The sequence below is a fragment of the Sciurus vulgaris genome (genome assembly GCF_902686455.1).
Source record: "Sciurus vulgaris genome assembly, chromosome: 6".
Lineage (NCBI taxonomy): Eukaryota > Metazoa > Chordata > Mammalia > Rodentia > Sciuridae > Sciurus > Sciurus vulgaris.
The window spans coordinates 160,411,185-160,430,764 of record NC_136466.1 but is presented as its reverse complement, the minus strand read 5'-3'; the positions used below and the strand labels follow the sequence as shown (position 1 = coordinate 160,430,764).

Below are 19,580 nucleotides of genomic sequence, written 5' to 3'. Positions count from 1 at the left end.
AGCAGGTGTGTCAGGGTTTGTCTCCTGCCCAGGGACCTGAGAGCCCAGCAGAGGCTGGTGCCTTTGGAGTCCTGGACATCATGGGAGCATTTGAGAACAAGCTCATGGAGACAGAAGTCTAGATGCCATTTCCCACATCCTAACTTGATAGAGAGAACACAGGCAAGAGTAGCTCAGGACTTGGCAGTGGTCTCAACTCCATTTCTCCTACCCTGGAACAATAGGTCACTTTTTAAACAAGAGCTAGGGGCAGATAGCTGCCATTTGTTTCTATTCAGCTTGTATTCCTTGGCTTGCGGGCCTGGGTAGGTAGCCTGAAGAAATGATCTCTGTTTTACAGTCCTGGCTCTTGACCGAGTCACCCAACAGATATGGAGTGCCTACTATACGTCCGTCACTGGGTACTGCAGGATGAGGGCAGGGTAGGCATCCCCACACCCCACCTAAGGGTCTCTTTCCAGAGTTCAAGTTGCAGCACCAGAGGCAAGGAGTCCTATGATGCTTTACCACGTGCTCTCATGGCAACAGTGCCCTGGGGGCAGTGGGATCATGCAGCAATGGGGGGACCACCCACCAAGGGGCAAATAAAGGAGACAAGCAACTAAGAGCAGAAGAGCAGCTGATTCGCTCCACATCAGGTGTTCCACATTCTTTATGAAAGGAAAGGACAGAGATGGTCAGGCAGGACAGCAGCCCGTGATCCTGGAATACATGTTCCCAGTGGACATTTTACCTGAAAGATATGGTGATGTCTTCCTTATCCAGTCTGATGGGCAGTGAGCTTTTTTTCTTCGACACTTTTAAATTTAACACGGAACAGTAACATCACCGTGTTTCGTTAGGAATAACCCAACGTGGCTTCAGCTTAAGGACTCAGCCTCTTCTGGGAGGGCACAAGGAGGACGGACTATAACAGCATCAAGCTTCCAAGAGGCGTTGTCATGGCAGTGGTGTTGTTAAGATTGTTTCTAAATCGGTGTCCACAGAAATCCTGGTTTTCACTTATTGAAAAAGATGTGCTAAGTTAGGCAGAGAGAGCATAAAGGAAAAGTTGGAAGTATCTCCACATCTGTCTGGTGAGCCCCGCTCCGGGGCCTGGTGCTGCGGTGCACTCACCAGTAACATCCTGCCGTCGGCTCTCCGCTCAGTTCCCATCTGCCTTTTTTTCTTCATCTGCCCCCTCTACAGAGTGAAAGTAGCAGCAGTAGCAACATCTCCACCATGTTGGTGACACACGATTACACGGCAGTGAAGGAGGATGAGATAAATGTCTATCAAGGAGAGGTCGTTCAAATTCTGGCCAGCAACCAGCAGAACATGTTTCTGGTGTTCCGTGCCGCCACTGACCAGTGCCCCGCAGCCGAGGGCTGGATTCCGGGCTTCGTCCTGGGCCACACCAGTGCAGGCATCGTGGAGAACCCCGATGGGACTCTCAAGTGAGTGCCGCTGGGGAAGCCAGCCCCACGTGGCAGCCGGGGAGGAGGGTCGTACACACAGGACATCTGGACCCTGGAAGGATGAACTGAAAGGGGAAGCCGTGCCTGTGTCTGCATGCAGATGCACCTCTCAGAAAATGGGGGCCCCAAAACAAAGATGGAGGGTCCTTCATCCCTCAGATTCGGCCCAGCAGTTTCCTTTAATAATCTGCATTTAGAAACACATGGCTTTTTCAGGTCACAAATCAGTCCCTGGAGGTTTTGGGTGGAGGAGAGGACCCCTGACAGGAAGTATGCCGGGACCATCACGAAGACACTTGTTTTCTGGGCTGCAGGGAAAGGCCATGTGATCCTTTTACCATCCGTCCTTACATACTGGAAGATTAATTCAGTTAAGGAAACTGGAAACTGGTTTTTCTGCATTTAATGGTTGGTTTTGTTGTTTGGTTGGTTTTTATACCCGGAATTGAATCGAGGGCCACTTAACCACTGAGCCACATCTCTGGCCCTTTTTGTATTTTAAGACCCCGCTAAGCTGCTGAGGCTGCCTTTGAACTTGTGATCCTCCTGCCTGAGCCTCCCAAGTCTCTGGGATCATAGGCATGAACCACAGCACCCAGCTAAATGTTATCTTAAAACAGAATCAGTGCTGGTTTTTAAAGCTTGTCCCTTCCCTGAATCTTCTTGAAATGTGCACCGTGCTAAAGGCCAACCAAATGATTTCTAGGACTTGAACTGTTACAGAACTTTGTGATTTTTGACATTTCCAAAAGACTGGACACAATGACTGTGACAGGATCTCAGTGACAGCCTGTGAATTTAGTACATACACCACCCAGGTGCTGCACAAGCCATCCTGCCCCATGACGGTCCCTTATCCTATTTCTCCTTGATGCACAGAGAGTTGACTGTAATACATTGGTCAAGAATTAGGTCCTAGAGTTTTTCATATGTCAATTACAATAAGTGCACTTAAAAGATCTAAAGGACATTTTACATTTGTTTTTCTCACAATTTTTCTTGAGCCCTATATTAGGGTTCTTTAGAGAAACAGAAACAATAGGGAGTAGAGAGAAAAAGAGAAATTTATTATAAGGAGTTGCCTTATGCAGTTGTAGAGACTGGGAAGTCCAAATTCCAACAGTGTAGCTGAAGTCTGAGGCAGTCTGCTAGAGAATTTCCTCTTGCTAGAGAAGATATGTTTTTCATTCTAGTCCTGCCTTTGCCTAGAGAAGGGAATCCTATCAGGATTAAGGGAGAACGATCGCTTTACCAATTTAAATGATCGTCTCAATGAGAAACACCCAGAATGTTTGACCAAACATCTACGTACCCTGTGGCCTGGTGAAGTTGTTACAAAATTAACCATCAGAGACATCTTTATATTTTAATCCTTAAAATTTGAGTTTAGACATTATTGGCTTTGTTTCCCGTTTCTTGGGTATCAGTGGAGAGTCGTGTGGTGGAGATCACTGTTACTGAAAGGTCAACGTCCTGCTTCTCTCTGATGCTCTCAGGTATCATTTGCTGAACATTGGGAAGGCACAATGCTAAGAGCTCTTTCTCTCCCTAGGAAGTCAACATCTTGGCACACAGCACTCCGTTTAAGGAAAAAATCTGAGAAAAAAGATAAAGACGGCAAAAGGGAGGGCAAGTTAGAGAATGGTTATCGGAAATCCCGGGAAGGGCTCAGCAACAAGGTATCCGTGAAGGTGAGTGAGCTCCTCAGGCGCCTGTGTTGTCCCTCGTGAGCAAGGAGGGAGAGAGGCTGCAGACCACAGGCTGCACTTGCTTGGGAATGCCCTCCTGCAGCACGCCTTCCACCTGCCCCGTGAGCAGCACCCCAGGGGCTCACTCACCGGCCCCTCAGGGACTGGCTGCACAGGAATGTCTGCATGCCAGGAACCAGGTCTGCACCTGCGCATCTCCCCACGTGCACGCCGGTGTAGTAAGTCCTCAGGTGAAGCACAGAGACTAGACTCTCAGAGACAGAGTGCAAAGACGCTGTAGCTCAGACTTCCTCGTTCTCAGAGGGAGAGTGAGAAGATGCAGGTTCAGTGACTTTAATGAATTCCTTGGAGGTGGCATCTGTCCCCGAAGCCTCTATAATCAGGTTGCCTGTACCCTGTGGGAGTTCTGCCTGGAGAAAAAGATCTCCTGAAAGAGACCCCAAGCCACCCTGGGGCAGCACTCTGGCCCTTCTTCATTAGGAAGGGCTCGAGGACCAGCTGGACTAACCCATTAGAGTAAGAATCTCTGAGTAAACATCTCTGAGTTCAAGGACTGTGTTTGTGGGTAGGAAGGAAAAACTCACCAAAATGAGCAGCAGCGAATGGTGGTCTGTGTGGATTGACACCTGGGCAGCCAGGGCGTATTTCTGTTCCTCTTCCAAAAAGAAGTACAGCCCTGGAATCAGAGTAGTCTACCTGAAAATAGCTCACATTCTTGGTTAATACCTTATTTGCCTTTTCCATTTCAGCTTCTCAACCCCAACTACATTTATGACGGTGAGTTCTGCCATTTTTCCTCTAGTCTTAAAAGTTCGTGGGTCTACAGAGCATTTCAGAACTCAGGTGCCACCTCTGGAGAGGGTTCCTCTGATACTGTGGGCTTGGGCAGCACCTTAGGTCTTACTAGTTCCTTAGGGATGTCGGGGGTATGGGAGAGGAGCTAAGGGTAACTGGCTTTGACCAACTTGTTTCTGCTGCAGTTCCCCCAGAATTCGTCATCCCGTTGAGTGAGGTCACATGTGAGACAGGGGAGACCGTTGTTCTTAGATGTCGCGTCTGTGGCCGCCCCAAGGCCTCGATCACCTGGAAGGGCCCTGAACACAACACCTTGAACAACGATGGCCACTTCAGCATCTCCTACAGGTGAGGGCCCACTCTGGGGGCTTCACTGGCCGGGAGCACAGTCTTGCTGCCTGGTGGTGGAAATGCGTCTCGACTGTGATGGGCATCCATTTCCGTGGACACCTGCAGCACCTGGCCTGTTTATGAGGGCGGGGTCCCACCCACACGTGCAGTGGAAGCCACTTAAATTCCTCACAAGTGCTGGATCTCCTAACTGCCTGCGGCCTGGGGGAGGTCAGAACCAGTGCCCAGGGTGCTGAACGTTCTATGTGTCCTTGTGTGTGGCAGTGACTTGGGGGAGGCCGCTCTGAAGATCATTGGAGTGACCACAGAAGATGATGGCATCTACACGTGTATTGCTGTGAATGACATGGGTTCGGCCTCTTCTTCAGCCAGCCTGAGGGTTCTAGGTAAGCGTCTGAGCTGCAGGACACATCTGTCACACGTGCCCCCACACTTGTCACAGCCTGGAATTTAGAATGAGTCACTTTCAGAGCCTTCTAGAAGAGAGGTGCAAATGGCAGACCGTCATCGGGGATGTCACAGGGGTGCACCCTCTTGGCACCTCACAGGAGTGCCGGGAGAGCCCCAGTGTCCTTCTCTGCCTGAAAGGAGGATGAGGGAAGGCCTCTGGCCACTGCACAGGGTACCTGGACCTCTAGAGTCCAGCCCAAGTTGGAACAAGGTACCTTTGTGCTTTTAGTACTCAAAAACTTGTTTTTTACCTAGTTAAGAACATATACCTAGTCTAAGTTGGTTTCATGAGAAATACAAGTAAAAAGAAACAGGCGTTCAGGTGGTAGAGCCAGGCCCGTCTCAGATCCCAACAACTGCCCTTCCAGGGGTGCCTTCCCTGTCCCCTCCATGAGGACCAGGGTAAGTGACTGCCCGAGTGTCCAGCCAGGAGGGCATCTTCCTGGGACCTGCTCACCCTGTCAGCCTGGTACTCCCCCAGCCCAACAGGACTTTGTGCTTACCTCCTTGGGCAGAATCTGTCCGAGGCCTATTAAACTTCCAGTAGTTACACTCGATGTGGTAGGTGGCTCAGAAGACCAAGCTGCACCTCTCTGAAAAAATAGCCGTGCATCACGTAGATCAATAGGCACGTGAGAGTTCCCAACCATCCTCCAGCTGCTCCATGTGTGGACAAATTAGAATCTCAACTAAAAGGTGATTTGAGTTCTAGAGTGCCTTGTGTATGAACAGTAAGCAGAATGTGTCTAGAACTTTTATTCCATTTGTCTTAATCCCATGTATTTTAACTTTATTAAATCAGAGAAAGAACATTGTATGAATCTTGGATCATGGCACAAAAAATAACAATCTTTTATTTGACACTTTAAAGTCACGGTTTTTTTAATTTTTAAAAGATACCAGAGAGATACATAGTTGATTACTTTTTAGTAAGTCACTGCTGCAAACCAAGAGTTAGAAGTGGGACCTTTCATGCCATAGAGATCTGAGTGAGAAAGTAAGGGAAACAGAAATGCACGTGTGTGGGCTGGGAATGTAGCTCAGTCGGTAGAGTGTTTGCCTTGCAAGCACAAGGCCCTGGGTTCAATCCCCAGCACCACCAAAAAAATTTAAAAAAAAAATGCACATGTGCAGCCCCGAAAGTCTGTAAGAATATCCTTTTGTCATGCAGGCCATTCCAGGGTGACCTTCCTGTTTCCCAATCGGCCTCTGTGAGAAGCCATCATTACAGGAATTGGTCATCGGATGTTGGGGTTTAGCACCTTCCTTAGGCATGAAACTCCAACCCTTTCTGTGCAGCAGTCGTTCCTTCCTGTGAGCTGTCCAGAGTGTGGGCCCATGTTCTCCCTGGCTGCCCGCCATGCCCGTGCACTTCATCAGTGCCTAGCGATCCCTGGCAGTGTGCAGCGGGCCAGCCGGGTAAGGGAGCAGCCTGGGGCGTGCCTCCTGCCACCCTTTGGGATCCAGGCCAGAGCTGGGTCTTGCTACCTCAGGACACATGCAGGCCCACGACCCATGGACAGGAGGGAGAGGGCTGGTCAGGGCCCTCGTTTCCATTAGAGAGGAAGAGGCAGCATGGGCAACAGGTCCCCAGGGTCTCAGGATCGTAGAGATGCAGTTTCTTGAACTGGTTGGTGGTCCTAGAATTGACACTTGGGTTTGATGTGCTTTTCTACATATATATAATAAAATTAAATAAAAATTTTTCTTTAAGAAGTAAAAGAAAAAGAAGCCCTCTCACTAAAAATTAGAGAAAGGGAAAAGACGATATCTCTGTAGGTAAGAATCCAGGACTTCTTAATGGGAGTTGGTAGACATTCCAAGACTGCCTGGAGCGATGACTTTATTTTCGTAAATGAGACTCTCAGTCATGCTCCAGTGTGGCAAAAGCAGTGACCAGGGAAGTGTCCGCCCGCAGGCCTGTGGCACAGCCAGTTAGCAGCCTCACTGTTCGAAAGCACTTGAAAGGAGTAAGAATGACCCAGTATCATCAAAAAGACGGAGCAGAGCGCGGCCTCACCTGAAGGGACAGACATGAGTCTCACTTCCTCCGGTGTCCTTTGGCGACTTCAAGGCTCCACGTGTTGGGACGCCGTCCCAGTGTGGACCCCAGAGCTGGGTCAGACCCGGGGGTCCTTCACAGCCCAGCCACAGCCACAGGACTCCTCAGCAACAGCCCCCCGTGGAGGGGCTCCCCACTTGCCATATGGGAAATGCTTTCCAGCCCTGAGTGACTTGGGAAAGGAGCAGAGAGGAGGGAGCTCAGCCCCCTTGAAAGACAGATGGATTGGAAGTGTCTCGGAAGTGCATGGGTGAGGTGAGGTTGGGAAAGACGAGGCCCCGGCTGGACTGAACCACGGGGCAGGTGAGAGAGCGAAGGAGGAATCAGGGGAGGGAGTAGGCCAGGTAGACAGGGTCCCCAGTGCCAGGTGGCTGCAGAAGTCCTGGAACATGACGAAAGCTGTGTTCTTGGTGCCACTGGCAGCTGGTCTCTGGGTTGCAACTCACAGGCTCAAGATTCCTTTTGCAGGAAAAATATAGAATGTCTTATTTTCCTTTGGATATGTGTAATACTAGATGCATTACTAACAAGTGACATTCAGTTAGCACTTGTATAATAAAATCATATCTATGTTTTCAGTGTATTTACAATTTATTAACTCTATAAAATCTGTTAAACGTTAAGTAAAGATGGTAAACTCTTGATTTCTAATGTTGTGAAAGGAGACAGAGCTTTAAGGCTGTGTGGCTCTGTGGACAGGAGGGGACTGTCCAAAGCTTGCTTCCCATGAGAGCAAAACAGAAGCCACATATTAAAGCTTTACATTTTTCCTAGTAAATATATTTTGAAAAATAAAATTAAATTTACTGAAATATGTAAAATTGTCCAGAATATCTAATTTTAACAAGAGATCAGTATTTTATAAAGTATTCGTGAGACTACCTTCTTTCTTCATGCTAGGTCTCATCGTCCAGTACTGTGTCACTCACAGCTTGTCTCCACCAGATGAGACGCGTTTCTAACGCTCGGGGCCACCTGTGGCTGCCGTGTCTGGGGGTGTAGGGCTGAAGCTCCTTACCACGGAGCTCCACTTAAAACTCACTCAGAGAGGATGCTGCTCTTTTTGCAGGTCCAGGCAGTGATGGGATTGTGGTGACCTGGAAAGACAACTTTGACTCCTTCTACAGTGAAGTGGCTGAGCTCGGCAGGTACAGTATAAACCCAAAACCTCTTCCCAGAGAGCAGAGAGTAGATTTATAAAGTTAAACGGGTGTCTGTCTACCAGTGGAAGTTAGTGTCTTGTATGGGAAGGGTAACCTCTAATTACTTGTTACTGGTCACTGGGGAGGAAAGAAGCTGGTTTCACCTAGGGTTCCCACAGAAATGAAGACCTAATGCCATAAGCCATCACTAATGGAATGAACCAGCATCCTGCCTGTGCATCTAGAACAGTGCTAGCTGGGCACCACCCTTGGGAGAGTTCAGAGTAGAATCACACACAGGCTTCTTATAGGACTGGATTCTCTCACAGAATTCTGGTTAACGAGAGCTGAATTTGTCCTTTGACTTTCAACTGTGCTTGGAGATTTAAAGGAATTACAACAATCAGACAAGACCGTTATAACAACTAGACAAGTAAGTTTGAAGAGAGGTTTCAACATAGAGGTGGTTTTCCACCAGCAGGGGCAGCCAGGGCCATGGTGGCTCAGCAGCCAGGCTCCTTCTAGCTCTGGCTCTGCCAGCCACCCGACATGCACTCACCCCATCCGAGCACTGTGTCTGTGGACAAGAGAGGAAGGTCAGGAGCATGACTACCCTGTTAGTATGCCCTCCATCACTGTGACCAAAAAACCTGACAAGGACAACGTAGAGGAGGAAACATTTATTTTGACTCACGGTTTCAGAGGTTTAGTCCAGGGTGGTCAAGTCCATTGCTCTGGAACCAAGGTGGCAGAAGGGCATGGTGGAGGAGTGCCGCTCGGTTCATGGTGGCCGGGAAGCAGAGGGAGGGTCCACAGGGAAGAGGAAGCTTTCCAGGATACTCTCCCAGTGACCGGCCTCTAGCTGTGTCCCACCTGCCTACAGCTACCACTCACTCACTCCATTCAAACTAGGTCAGACTGATAGCTCTCATAACCCAGTCATCTCACCTCTGATCATTGCTACATTGTCCCCTGAGCTTTTGGGGAACACCTCATATTCAAACCATAACCAACGAGGTTGTCCTACATTCCTGTGGCTCCTGTTATGTCTGCCAGTTATACATGCTGCGTAGCAAGTCCACCCCCACTTGCTTTCCTCGCAGTAATGGTGTTACTCCTCATAGCGCTCCGGACTGACGGGGCAGGTATTCTGTTGGCCTCGCCAGCTGGCAGGCCCATACCTCACTCACATGTCTAGGGTGCCATCTGAGCTGCTGGCCTCTTCCCACAGACATTCACCCTGACTTCTCAGGTGATGGTAGAAGCATTCCAAAGGGCAGAAGCTGCAAAGCCTCTCACGGCTCTGTGTCAGAAACCAGCAGCTAAACATTGCACAGTCAGCAAGTCACCAGCCAACCACCCAGTAACTGGGAAGGGAGAAGAGGGACACTCCACCTCTCAATGGGAGAAATAGCAAGCAGGGAGTGGTACCCCTCGTTCCTACAGCCCCCAGGTCCCGTCCACAGGCAGCAAGCTCAGGCCTGAGGCAGAGCTTTCTTATCCGAAGAGTCAAGGTGCAGCCTGGGCTGCAGATGCATCACTGGGTACAGCTCCAGAGACCTTGCACTGGAGTGACAGTTCGCCTGCCCTACCTGTGCATGGCCAAGCAAGGGCTGCAGGAGATGTTCCTTTCAGCACATGTGGAGGGGTGTGTTGCTCAGGAGGCACCAAGGGGTTCATCCCCAGCCTCTGCACGCAATGGGCATTGCGGGCAGAGGTACATGTGGACAGGGGTAGAAGCTGCCTGTGAGGCTCAGGCTGTCTCATGCTGTCACTTCTGCCACATTTGGTGGTCAGGAAGCCACGGAGCTTTCCAGAACAGGCATGAGGAAATGGAGACTGCCACTAGGAGGAAGGAATGGCAGGCACACAACGGAGGGGCTTGGATACAGTCAGGATTCGGGCTTCACAGCACCAGCTGCCTCCACAGCATGGCCTGGGGAAAGTCAGCAGGCTCGGCGGGCCGAGTACCTTACTGCTTGTGGGCGTCACCGAGGGATTGCTGGGCCTCTGCCCCATGGAGGCCGCCTCTCTGTTCTCCTTCACATACCTCACAGTGCTCCGGAAACGATACTCTGTATGTTCATAGGGGCAGATTCGCTGTCGTTAAGAAATGTGATCAGAAAGGAACCAAACGGGCAGTGGCCACGAAGTTTGTGAACAAGAAGTTGATGAAGCGCGACCAGGTCACCCACGAACTCGGCATCCTGCAGAACCTCCAGCACCCGCTCCTCATCGGCCTTCTCGACACCTTTGAGACCCCCACCAGCTACGTCCTGGTTTTGGAGATGTGCGTACGCTCCTGATCCTCCTCCCTGCTCTGATCCCTCAGCCTCAAAGCGAAGCGCTTCTGTTGATTTCCTTGGTTCTCTAAGGATAGAAACTAGGTTTTCAGAATTCACAGAACTTCTGAAACATCAGCTGACCACAGAGGTGGCAGCTTTGGCGCTTTCCCGTTCAGGCAGAGGGAAATGTAGTCCCCACCGGGTGTGTCCAAGGACGGTGGAGACTGGTGCAGGCAGCCGCACCACCAAGCCCCAGCTGTTCTCAGCACCCCCAGGGCTCCACCAAGAGGCCGCAGCTCTGGTGCTGGAATTTCAGGCCACTCTGGGCGCCCCAGGTTGACCTGATACCCGCCGCCTGCCTGGAGCAGGTGTGCCCATGAGGTGGGAGTGGTCTTGCCAAGACCAGCTTGTGCCACTCCTCAGGCCTCGCTCAGCACCTGGCCGGGCCTGCCTCTGAGGACTCCTGTCAAGTAGAGGCTGGTTAGAAAGGGAGGGCCAGACACACACTCCTGGAGAACGGCTGCCCTGCCAGAGCAGCTCCCTGGTGCTGTCGTACAGTTTCAGAGACTAGTCAGTCGGGCAAAGAAGGAAAACTTGAAGCTGGGACCCTGGAGATGCTGTTCTCAACCAGGGCAGTTTCACTTCCAGAGATAATTGTAAACGTCTAGAGAGATTCTTTGTTTTTGTTTCTTGACCGCCACAGCATGGGGAGAGGGTGCTGCTGGCTTCCAGTGAGCAGAGGCCAGGGATGCCTGCAAGATCTGTCCCACCCTGATGCTGACAGGGCCAGCCGAGACACCCAGCCCGTGCAGCATCCTAATCTCTATGAAACATCTTTTTGTTTTCCAATATTAGGAGTGAGTTCAGGGCTGGGGTGTGGCCCAGTGGTGGAGTTCCTGCCTAGCGTGCAGGCCCTGGGTCCCACCACCCCCAGCACTGCAGGGAAGCAAAGGTGAGTGCAGAGTAGGCTGGCTCTGCACTACACGCCTCTTCTGGTCTTCACATAGCCCATTTTACAGATGTGAAAACCAAGTCTGAGGGGGTTGGGGTGGTGCCCTGCCTTTGAACACAGACACCTAGTGTATCACCGTGTGCCAGGCACTGCCCTGGCACATGCCACGTCATCCTCCGTTGACGGGCTGGGGGTGAATCCCTGGCCACACCTCTCCACCACCCAGTTCCCATAAAGACCCAGATACCTCCTTCCATCCTTAGATCTTCACAGTGAGTCCTTGTGTAGTCACACCATCCACTGAAGGTCCAATCCTGAAGTACTGATGAAACGTTCACAGTGCGGGGCAGGGCCAGTGTGCATTTCTTACCAGCCTGAAGAAGTCTGGAAATCGAAGCCCTTCATGACAATGACCATTCCTACCTCTGCAGGGCTGACCAGGGTCGCCTCCTGGACTGCGTGGTACGATGGGGAAGCCTCACTGAAGGGAAGATCAGAGCACACCTGGGGGAGGTTCTGGAAGCCGTCCGATACCTTCACAACTGCAGGATCGCACACCTGGACCTAAAGGTTGGCAAGCCCAGGGCTGGACAAGGGCAGGTCTGACCACACTCTGCTTGGCCACACAGAGCACTGGAGCCTGTCCTCCAGAGCTGGCGGGCCAAGAGCTCGGGGCCTGGGGGACATGGTGGGGGTAGGGGCGGGGGCATTGATTCCTGCTCTTTCTAAGAACTGCACACAGTGGTGTACGCAGTCATTGTAATACCAGGTAAACACTTGAAACTTCTGACTTTTCATGATACTTTGAGAAAGTTCCTGTGAATCTTGCTGAACTTTGGCATGGGACCAAGTTCGCTGATAATTTCAAAAGAGAAAAGGGTATTGCTCTTAGTTCTGGGAGGGAAAGGTGAGCTTCCAGGGTGCTCACCACTTAGGAGCTCAGAGAGCTGCTCTGTGCTGAGCTTGGCGGCGTTCCCTTACGCTCCAGCTGCCGGGGCTGCGCCGAAGCGCTCTTCCCGTTCCGCCCATGCAGCTCGTGCTAACTGCCTTCACAGGCGCCTTCTCTCACTGCGGATTGCTGACCGTCATCAGAGTAATCTTAAAATCAGGTATGTTTGAAAATGACGGTTGTCTCATTCTGTCTTCTAGCCCGAGAATATCCTGGTGGATCAGAGTTTAGCCAAGCCAACTATTAAACTGGCAGACTTTGGAGATGCTGTCCAGCTCAACACGACCTACTACATCCACCAGTTACTGGGGAACCCCGAGTTTGCAGCCCCTGAAATCATCCTTGGGAACCCTGTCTCCCTGACCTCGGACACATGGAGTGTTGGAGTGCTCACATATGTGCTTCTTAGCGGCGTGTCCCCCTTCCTGGATGACAGCGTGGAGGAGACCTGCCTGAATATTTGCCGATTAGACTTTAGTTTCCCAGATGACTACTTTAAAGGAGTTAGCCAGAAGGCCAAGGAGTTCGTGTGCTTCCTCCTGCAGGAGGACCCTGCCAAGCGTCCCTCGGCTGCACTGGCCCTCCAGGAGCAGTGGCTACAGGTGGGCAACGGCAATGGCAAAGGCGCGGGCGTCCTCGACACGTCCAGACTGACCTCCTTCATTGAGCGGCGCAAACACCAGAATGATGTTCGACCTATTCGTAGCATTAAAAACTTCTTACAGAGCAGGCTTCTGCCTAGAGTTTGACCTATCTTGAAGTTCTTTCTCATTCTCTTTCACCTGCCAATCAGCTGTTAATTTGAATTTTGAAGAGGAAAAAAAAACAAACCCAACTGACCAGCTGCCAGTCTGTTCATCGTGTGAAATTGCATTCCAAGTAAGCTGTGCTCAGCAGCGCTTGGACTCCGGGCTTCGAGCTGCGCTGGGGTGGAGGACTTCACTGACACTCTGCAGAGGCAGAGATCACGTTGCTGTATCGCAGTATTTTATTCAGGTTTCTGCAAAAAAATAAGACTTTTTTAAGCAAACATGGATAGAATTTTGCAAATTTAACATTTTCAAGATTTATTCAAAGAAAAAATGCCTATGTTCAACCACTGGTGTTAACGAACAAAACAAAGATACTGTGCATCTCTGGGGCAGACTCACCCAGGTGATAGCCACCCCCATGGCCTTGGCTAGCGCTCTGCGTCCACCTGGCGCTGAGATTTTCCAGCCACCTCGTCTGCATGCGTCTAACCAGACGCCAGACTTGGCTTCTAAAACGTGCATTCAACCTCAAACTTTTGCATAAAATAGAATGAATCGTTTTGCTCTGATGAAATGTAGGCCTTACTTGTATATAAGACTGTTCCTGCCTTCGGTCTCATTCCCTGCCCGCCCCCTGCCTTCCCTTTTACTCCCACCTACCACCTGGGCCTTCCTCCGGGAGTTCAAGGGTCCGCCCATCCAATGAAGACACCAAGTTGGGTCCAGCCCTCTGCCCCCTTCCCATCCTCACCCCAAGCCGTCAATCAGATTGTTGAGCAGTACAGTCAGATGAAAATACTGTAAATGCACTCATTGGGGGTTTTTTGGTTTTATTTCATATCATGTGCAATGTTGTGGCTTTAACATTTTATGCAACTATTTATGAAGACCTCTGTTGTACCTGTAATAAATATATAGAAAAAGCACATACTTCGTACAGTGAGCTTTATGGTTTTGTGTGTGTGTGTTTTGGGGTGGGGGGGTCGTAGCCCTGTGCCATCGATTCAAGGAGATTTAACTCTTCGTGAAATTTGTCAGTTTTGAGGACTGTAAAAAGTGATTTCATACTCTGAATATAAAACTGGATAATAGGGTAATGTTTTAAAATTTATTATGCTATTATTCAGAATGCCAAAGTATTATTTTTTTTCCTAAAATCAGTCTGGACATTTACTACTTTTTAGACTTTTTGACATTCAACTTTCTGTACAAAAATTGGCTGGATTTTGAGCTTTTGGTAAGAAATTAAAGCCAATTTAGCACTGGCCGCCCTGAGGCTGGTCCCCAATGCCCGCGTCACTGTGGCAGAATGAGTGCTGGCGGGAGGTTCTTCCAACAAGAGGCTGGGATTCTGGGCACGCTTGAATTTTTCTGGATGTCTTTTTACCTTTATTGTTTGAAATACACTAGAGTCCAGCCTGCTTCCCAAGCCAGCCAGACATCTGGGTCTTGAGCCATATACTGGCATAATTAAGCTTTGCAGCTTCCAATGTATTTTATTTATTCTTTTGTTGGGTTTTTGTTTGTTTCTTCTTGTAAAATTGTACAGAAACTTTTTAAAAGAAATTGGATTCAAAACTGGATGTGTATTCGTAACCTCATAACTTTTATTTGTGTATTGTTTCTTTTGTTATTTCAGTTAAATTTTTACATTATTTTGCATGTATATTTCTTTGTACAGAGACCTTACATGTTTACACAGTATGATGTGATGTAAATATTTTATTTTGCCATCAGTTATTTTAAAAAATTAAACATATTTGCCTGATCTTTGTGTTAGGCCTTTTATTTAAATTGATCACTGTCGAATCTGACACTGCTGAGAGAGAGAATGAAGCAGAGTCCTCTCACAGGTGGGAGAGGGTGGAATATTCTGGATTGGGTATCCCCTGAACATGGCCAGAAACAGGAATTGATTAGGCTCCTGCAGACTGGTTCACAGAAGTGAATGGAAACTGGTATGTCACCACCATGTCAGCCAACTAGCAGGGCTGTCACTCACCCTGATTAACAGAATTGGAGCAAAGAGAGGATCTGTTTTCATTCTGCGCTTGAAGAAGCAAAGTTAACATTGCTATACACTCAAAAGGATGTTTGAACCCTGTTATGAACACCGTGTTATGAACAAACCAAAGACGGCACCCGTGGAGAAGAACCAGGGTCCACCTAGTCCACGGGGATTTGCAGCCTCTGCCTCCATGAGTCTTTCTCTGCAGGGTCCTTCTCAGTGTGATTTCACAGCTTCTCTGGCAGCAAGTAATTCTTTCTGATGACCAACATGGTCTCTCTTGTGGACTCTTTCTGGGATCATGACTTTTATTTGACCTTTATTTCCATCTGCTGAAGTCTCAAAGGGAAGGCCAGAGTAAAGGGACATTTAAGCCAAGGCTCTAGTCAGGACGTGGGAAGCTGACTTCCTGAGGTGCACACTCCTCTAGGTCTCATGACACCACGGCCATTGGACCTGAGAGAGAGCTGAAATTCCAGTCAGTTTCGGTCCACCCAGCAGAACGGTGTCAGGCCTGCGAGGGCTCTGTAGTACCTTCCTTAACTGGACACGCTGAATGAAGCAGTTTCTCCTATAAGATTAGCATAGCACGTGCAGGTGAAGGGTGTGCAGATATTTGGTCTACCGTGGTCACTCGATGTTTTCTTCTCAAATGTCAAGATATATTCTGCTTGTTATGCTACGTATAAATATTTTAAATCCTTGAAATCTCTTCATCCCTAAGGCATGGTCGGGGGATGGGAATCGCCAGGATTTCAGTAAATTATGAATGCCATCTTATTGCAAGTGTGAATCTGAAAGTGATTAGACCTCTGTGAGGAAGGGCCCCACTCAGCTGTACATTTCTGAAACCTAATGCTGGAGACCAAAATACCTAAAGAACTACTAGGTCACTTCCCAGGTTTACACATATTTATATGAGACTTAACTTATAAAGTACACAAATCCTAAGTAAGTAGCTCAATAAATGCCCAAATATGTGAATACTTATATCATCCCCCCCAGTGACACAGAGCATTGCCATTACCCAGTGCATCCCCATGAGAAGCCTTCTCACCAGAGGCAGCCACCGTTCTGATTGCTGCCACCCATGGATGAGTTTGCCTTTGAAATTTATGTAAGTAGAGTCACATGCTACGTACTTTCTTAAATAGCTTAGAGTTTGAGATCAATGTAGATCACGTGCAATGGTAAAAAATGTGCCCTTTACCCAGTGACAGTCTCTTAAAGGCTCACGCAGTGTCACAGCCAGGATGTGAGCCTAGAGAGGGTCAGGACGTGCAGCATTTCCATCACGCCCCTCCTGTTGGCCTCTTAGGGCCACACCCAGCCTCCCTTCTGCCATCACACCCCGCTTCAGCCCCGGCCAATCAATCACTTGCCTGTGCTTCCTTTTTACCCTTTGTCATTTTGAGGATGTGCATACTGTACGTAGCCTTTTTAAAATTTTTAGTTGTAGATGGACACCATACCTTTATCTTATTTATTTATTTACGTGGTGTTGAGGATCCAACCCAGTGCCTCACACGTGCGAGACAAGTGCTGAGCCATTGAGCCACAGCCCAGCCCTGTTCGTAGCCTTTTGAGATAGGCTTTTCCACCGAACTTGATTCTCTGGAGATTCATCCAGGTGACTGCATGGATCCGTGGGTTTTCCTTTTTATTGTCAGTAATATTTCACGGTACAGGTGTACCAGAGTTAATCACCTACTGAAGGACATCTGAGATTCTGTGAATATTTGTGTACAGATTTTTGTGCAGATGTGAAGGTTTTCCTTTCTCTGGGATAAGACAATTGGAAGATCATATTGTAATTGCATATTTTATTTTTCTGTTTTGTGTTTTGTGTTGGGGTGCTAGGGATAGAACCCAGGGCTTGGGCAAGCACTCCACCACTAAGCTACATCCCCAGCCCACATATTTAATTTTTTAAAGGATTTCCAAATTATTTTCCAGACCCTATCATTTCACATTCTACCAACAATGTGTAAGTACCCGTTTCTCAACATCTTCATCAGCATTTGGTTGTACCACTATTTTTTGATTTGGCCCTTCTGATCATCCTATAATAATAAACAAAATAATAAACATAGCATGATTCCAATTTGCACTTTTTGAAAAGTGTCTCAAGTTCCTTTGCCTATTTATTTGTTTAGCATTAAGTTTTTTGAGTTCTTTAGATGTTCTGAACATCAGTCCGCTGTCAGAAGGGTAATTGACGAAGAGTCCTCCCATCCTGTGAGGTTCTGTCTTCACATGCTCCATCATTTCCTTTGCTAAGAAGCAGCGCTTGAATGTGATGCCGTCCCATTCATAAATCTTGCTGTTATTTCCTGAGCTTTAGGAGTCCTGTTGAAGAAGTCATTGTCTGCATATGCTGGACCCTACATTTTCTTCCAGGAGTTTCATAGTTTCGGATCTAATTCCTAGGTCTTTTATCTGTTTCCAGTTGACTTTTGTGCAGGGTAGGAGATAAGGATCTGATCTCAGTCTGTGTATACAGCCAGTGTTCCAACACCATTTGTTAAAAACCTCTTTCCCGGCATGTTTCTGGCACCTTTGTCAAGGATCAGATGATGGTATCTGTGTGGGTTTGTCTCTGCGTCTTCTGTTCCTTTGGTCCATATGTGTGTTTTTATGCCAGCACCATGCACTTTTTGTTACTATATCTCTATGGTATAATTTGAAGCTGGGTATTGTGATGCTTCCAACATTGCTTTTTTGGTTTTGTTTTTTGTTTTTTGGGTTTTTTGCTTAGAATCACTTTGTATATTCTGGGTCTTTTATTCTTTCAAGTGAGCGTAGGACTTTTTTTTGTTTGTTTGTTTTTTTGGTTAGGCGAAGCATATCAGTGGTATTTTGATGAGGATTGCATCTTGCATCGATCTGTAGATTGTTTTTGATGATTTTGCATTTTGACCATATTAATTCTGACTCTTCATGAACACGGAAGGTCTTTCCATCTTCTAATATCTTTTACAATTTGTCTCATCAGTGTTCTATAATTTTATTGTAGAGGTCCTCCACCTCCTTGGTTAGATTTCTTTTTTTTTTTTTTAATAGGCTGTTGTAAATAGGATTCATTTCCTAATTTATCAGATTCTTTAGTGGTGTATAGGAAAGCTATTGATTGTCGTATGGTCAATTTTGTATCAATTTGTATTAACAAATTGATTTGTATAATTTGTATTAACAAATTGAAGAAGTTCTCCTCTATTCCTGTTTTCCTGACTTTTTTTTTTAAATCACGAATGCTTGTTGAAGATTACCAAATGCTTTTTCTGTATCTACTGAATCAATGTAATTTTCCATATCAAATGTAATTTTTCTTCTTTAACCTATTAATAATGGTGACTTTTTAAATGCCAAGCCAACTTTGTACCCTTGGAATCAACACCACTTGGTCATGGTAGATAATTCTATCTTTCTAAACTGGATTTGCTAATATGTTGTTAAAGGTTTTTATATACATTAGTCTGAATTTTTTTATACCGTCACTGGTTTGAAATCAGGGTATTTCTAGCTATATAATATGAATTGGGAAATTTTATATTCTCTTATCTTTTCGTGGAAAAGATGTTATAGAACTGGTGTTAATTCTGTAAGTATTTGGTAGACCTCTCCAGCAGAACTATGTGGGTCTGAAGACTTATTTGTGTGGCATTTTGAATCACACTAACAGTTTCCTTTGTGTTATAGGGTCATCCAAGTGACCTGGTTCTTATTCAGTGAGTCATGATCCTTTATGTTCTTCAGGAAAGGCGTCGAATGTGTAGGTCTAGTTATTCAGACACTGGGGCGGGGGGGGGGGGGGAATGCTGAGGCTTCCAGCTGTGATTTCAGGTCTGTGTGTTTTTCCTTCACATCTGTTGGTGCTGCACACGTGTTGCAGCTGCGTCACCTGAGGCACACACACTCAGGATTATCCTGTCTCCTTGATGAGTTGACCCCTGTCACTATGCAGTATCCCGTTCTGTCTCTAGTAATCTTCTGCGCTATAATCATTGGACATTAATGTCAGCAGTTTTGCTCTTTTAAAACCAGTACTTTTCATGGCATGTCTTATTTCATCCTTTTACAGTCAGTATACCTTTATTACTATATCTGTTTCTTGTAGAAAGCAAATAATTGGGTCCTGTTTTATAATTCACTCTGATATTTTTAATTAGTATATTTAGATTATTCATATTTAATGTAATTATTGATAAATTAGGACCTTAAGCCTGATGTTTTATTACTTGGCTTCCTGTTCTTTCTGGTCTCCACTTTTCTGTTGTTTTGTTGACTGTTCTATTTTGCTTCCTCCCTGAGATTTGTTGAACATTTTTAGAATTCCATTTATATGTTCCTAGACTGTTTTTAGTGTGTTTCTTTGTGTAACTTTAGTGACTGCTGTAGGTATCACATTACATAAACATGACACAGTTTACCTGGTGTCCTCTGTGTGTCCATCACCCTTGCCTGATTGTAATTTTAATATGTAAATATTATGTATGTAAATATTTCCTTTACATACTTTTAAAACCAAAATACACAATGATTTTTACTTTTTTTACCTTAACAATCAAACACAATTTAGAGAACTAAAGAGGAAAAGGAAAATATATTAACTCATATTTTTCCTTTTTCTATTCTTTCTTCCTTTTGTGTGTGTGTGTGTGTGTTTAG

The 19,580-nt window shown here is 47.2% G+C and overlaps 1 protein-coding gene across 1 annotated transcript in view; it reads left to right on the top strand.

The window, feature by feature from the left end:
- Nucleotides 1-14,672, top strand: part of TRIO (trio Rho guanine nucleotide exchange factor) — a 331,715-nt gene extending 317,043 nt beyond the window's left edge. The window contains 9 exon segments of the mRNA XM_079145182.1: nt 1,189-1,436; nt 3,010-3,148; nt 3,916-3,943; nt 4,147-4,309; nt 4,577-4,698; nt 7,894-7,972; nt 10,056-10,256; nt 11,635-11,773; nt 12,353-14,672. Of these exon segments, the coding sequence (XP_079001308.1) occupies nt 1,189-1,436; nt 3,010-3,148; nt 3,916-3,943; nt 4,147-4,309; nt 4,577-4,698; nt 7,894-7,972; nt 10,056-10,256; nt 11,635-11,773; nt 12,353-12,901 (1,668 nt within the window). The 3' untranslated portion in view covers nt 12,902-14,672.
- Nucleotides 14,673-19,580: the final 4,908 nt, after the last annotated feature.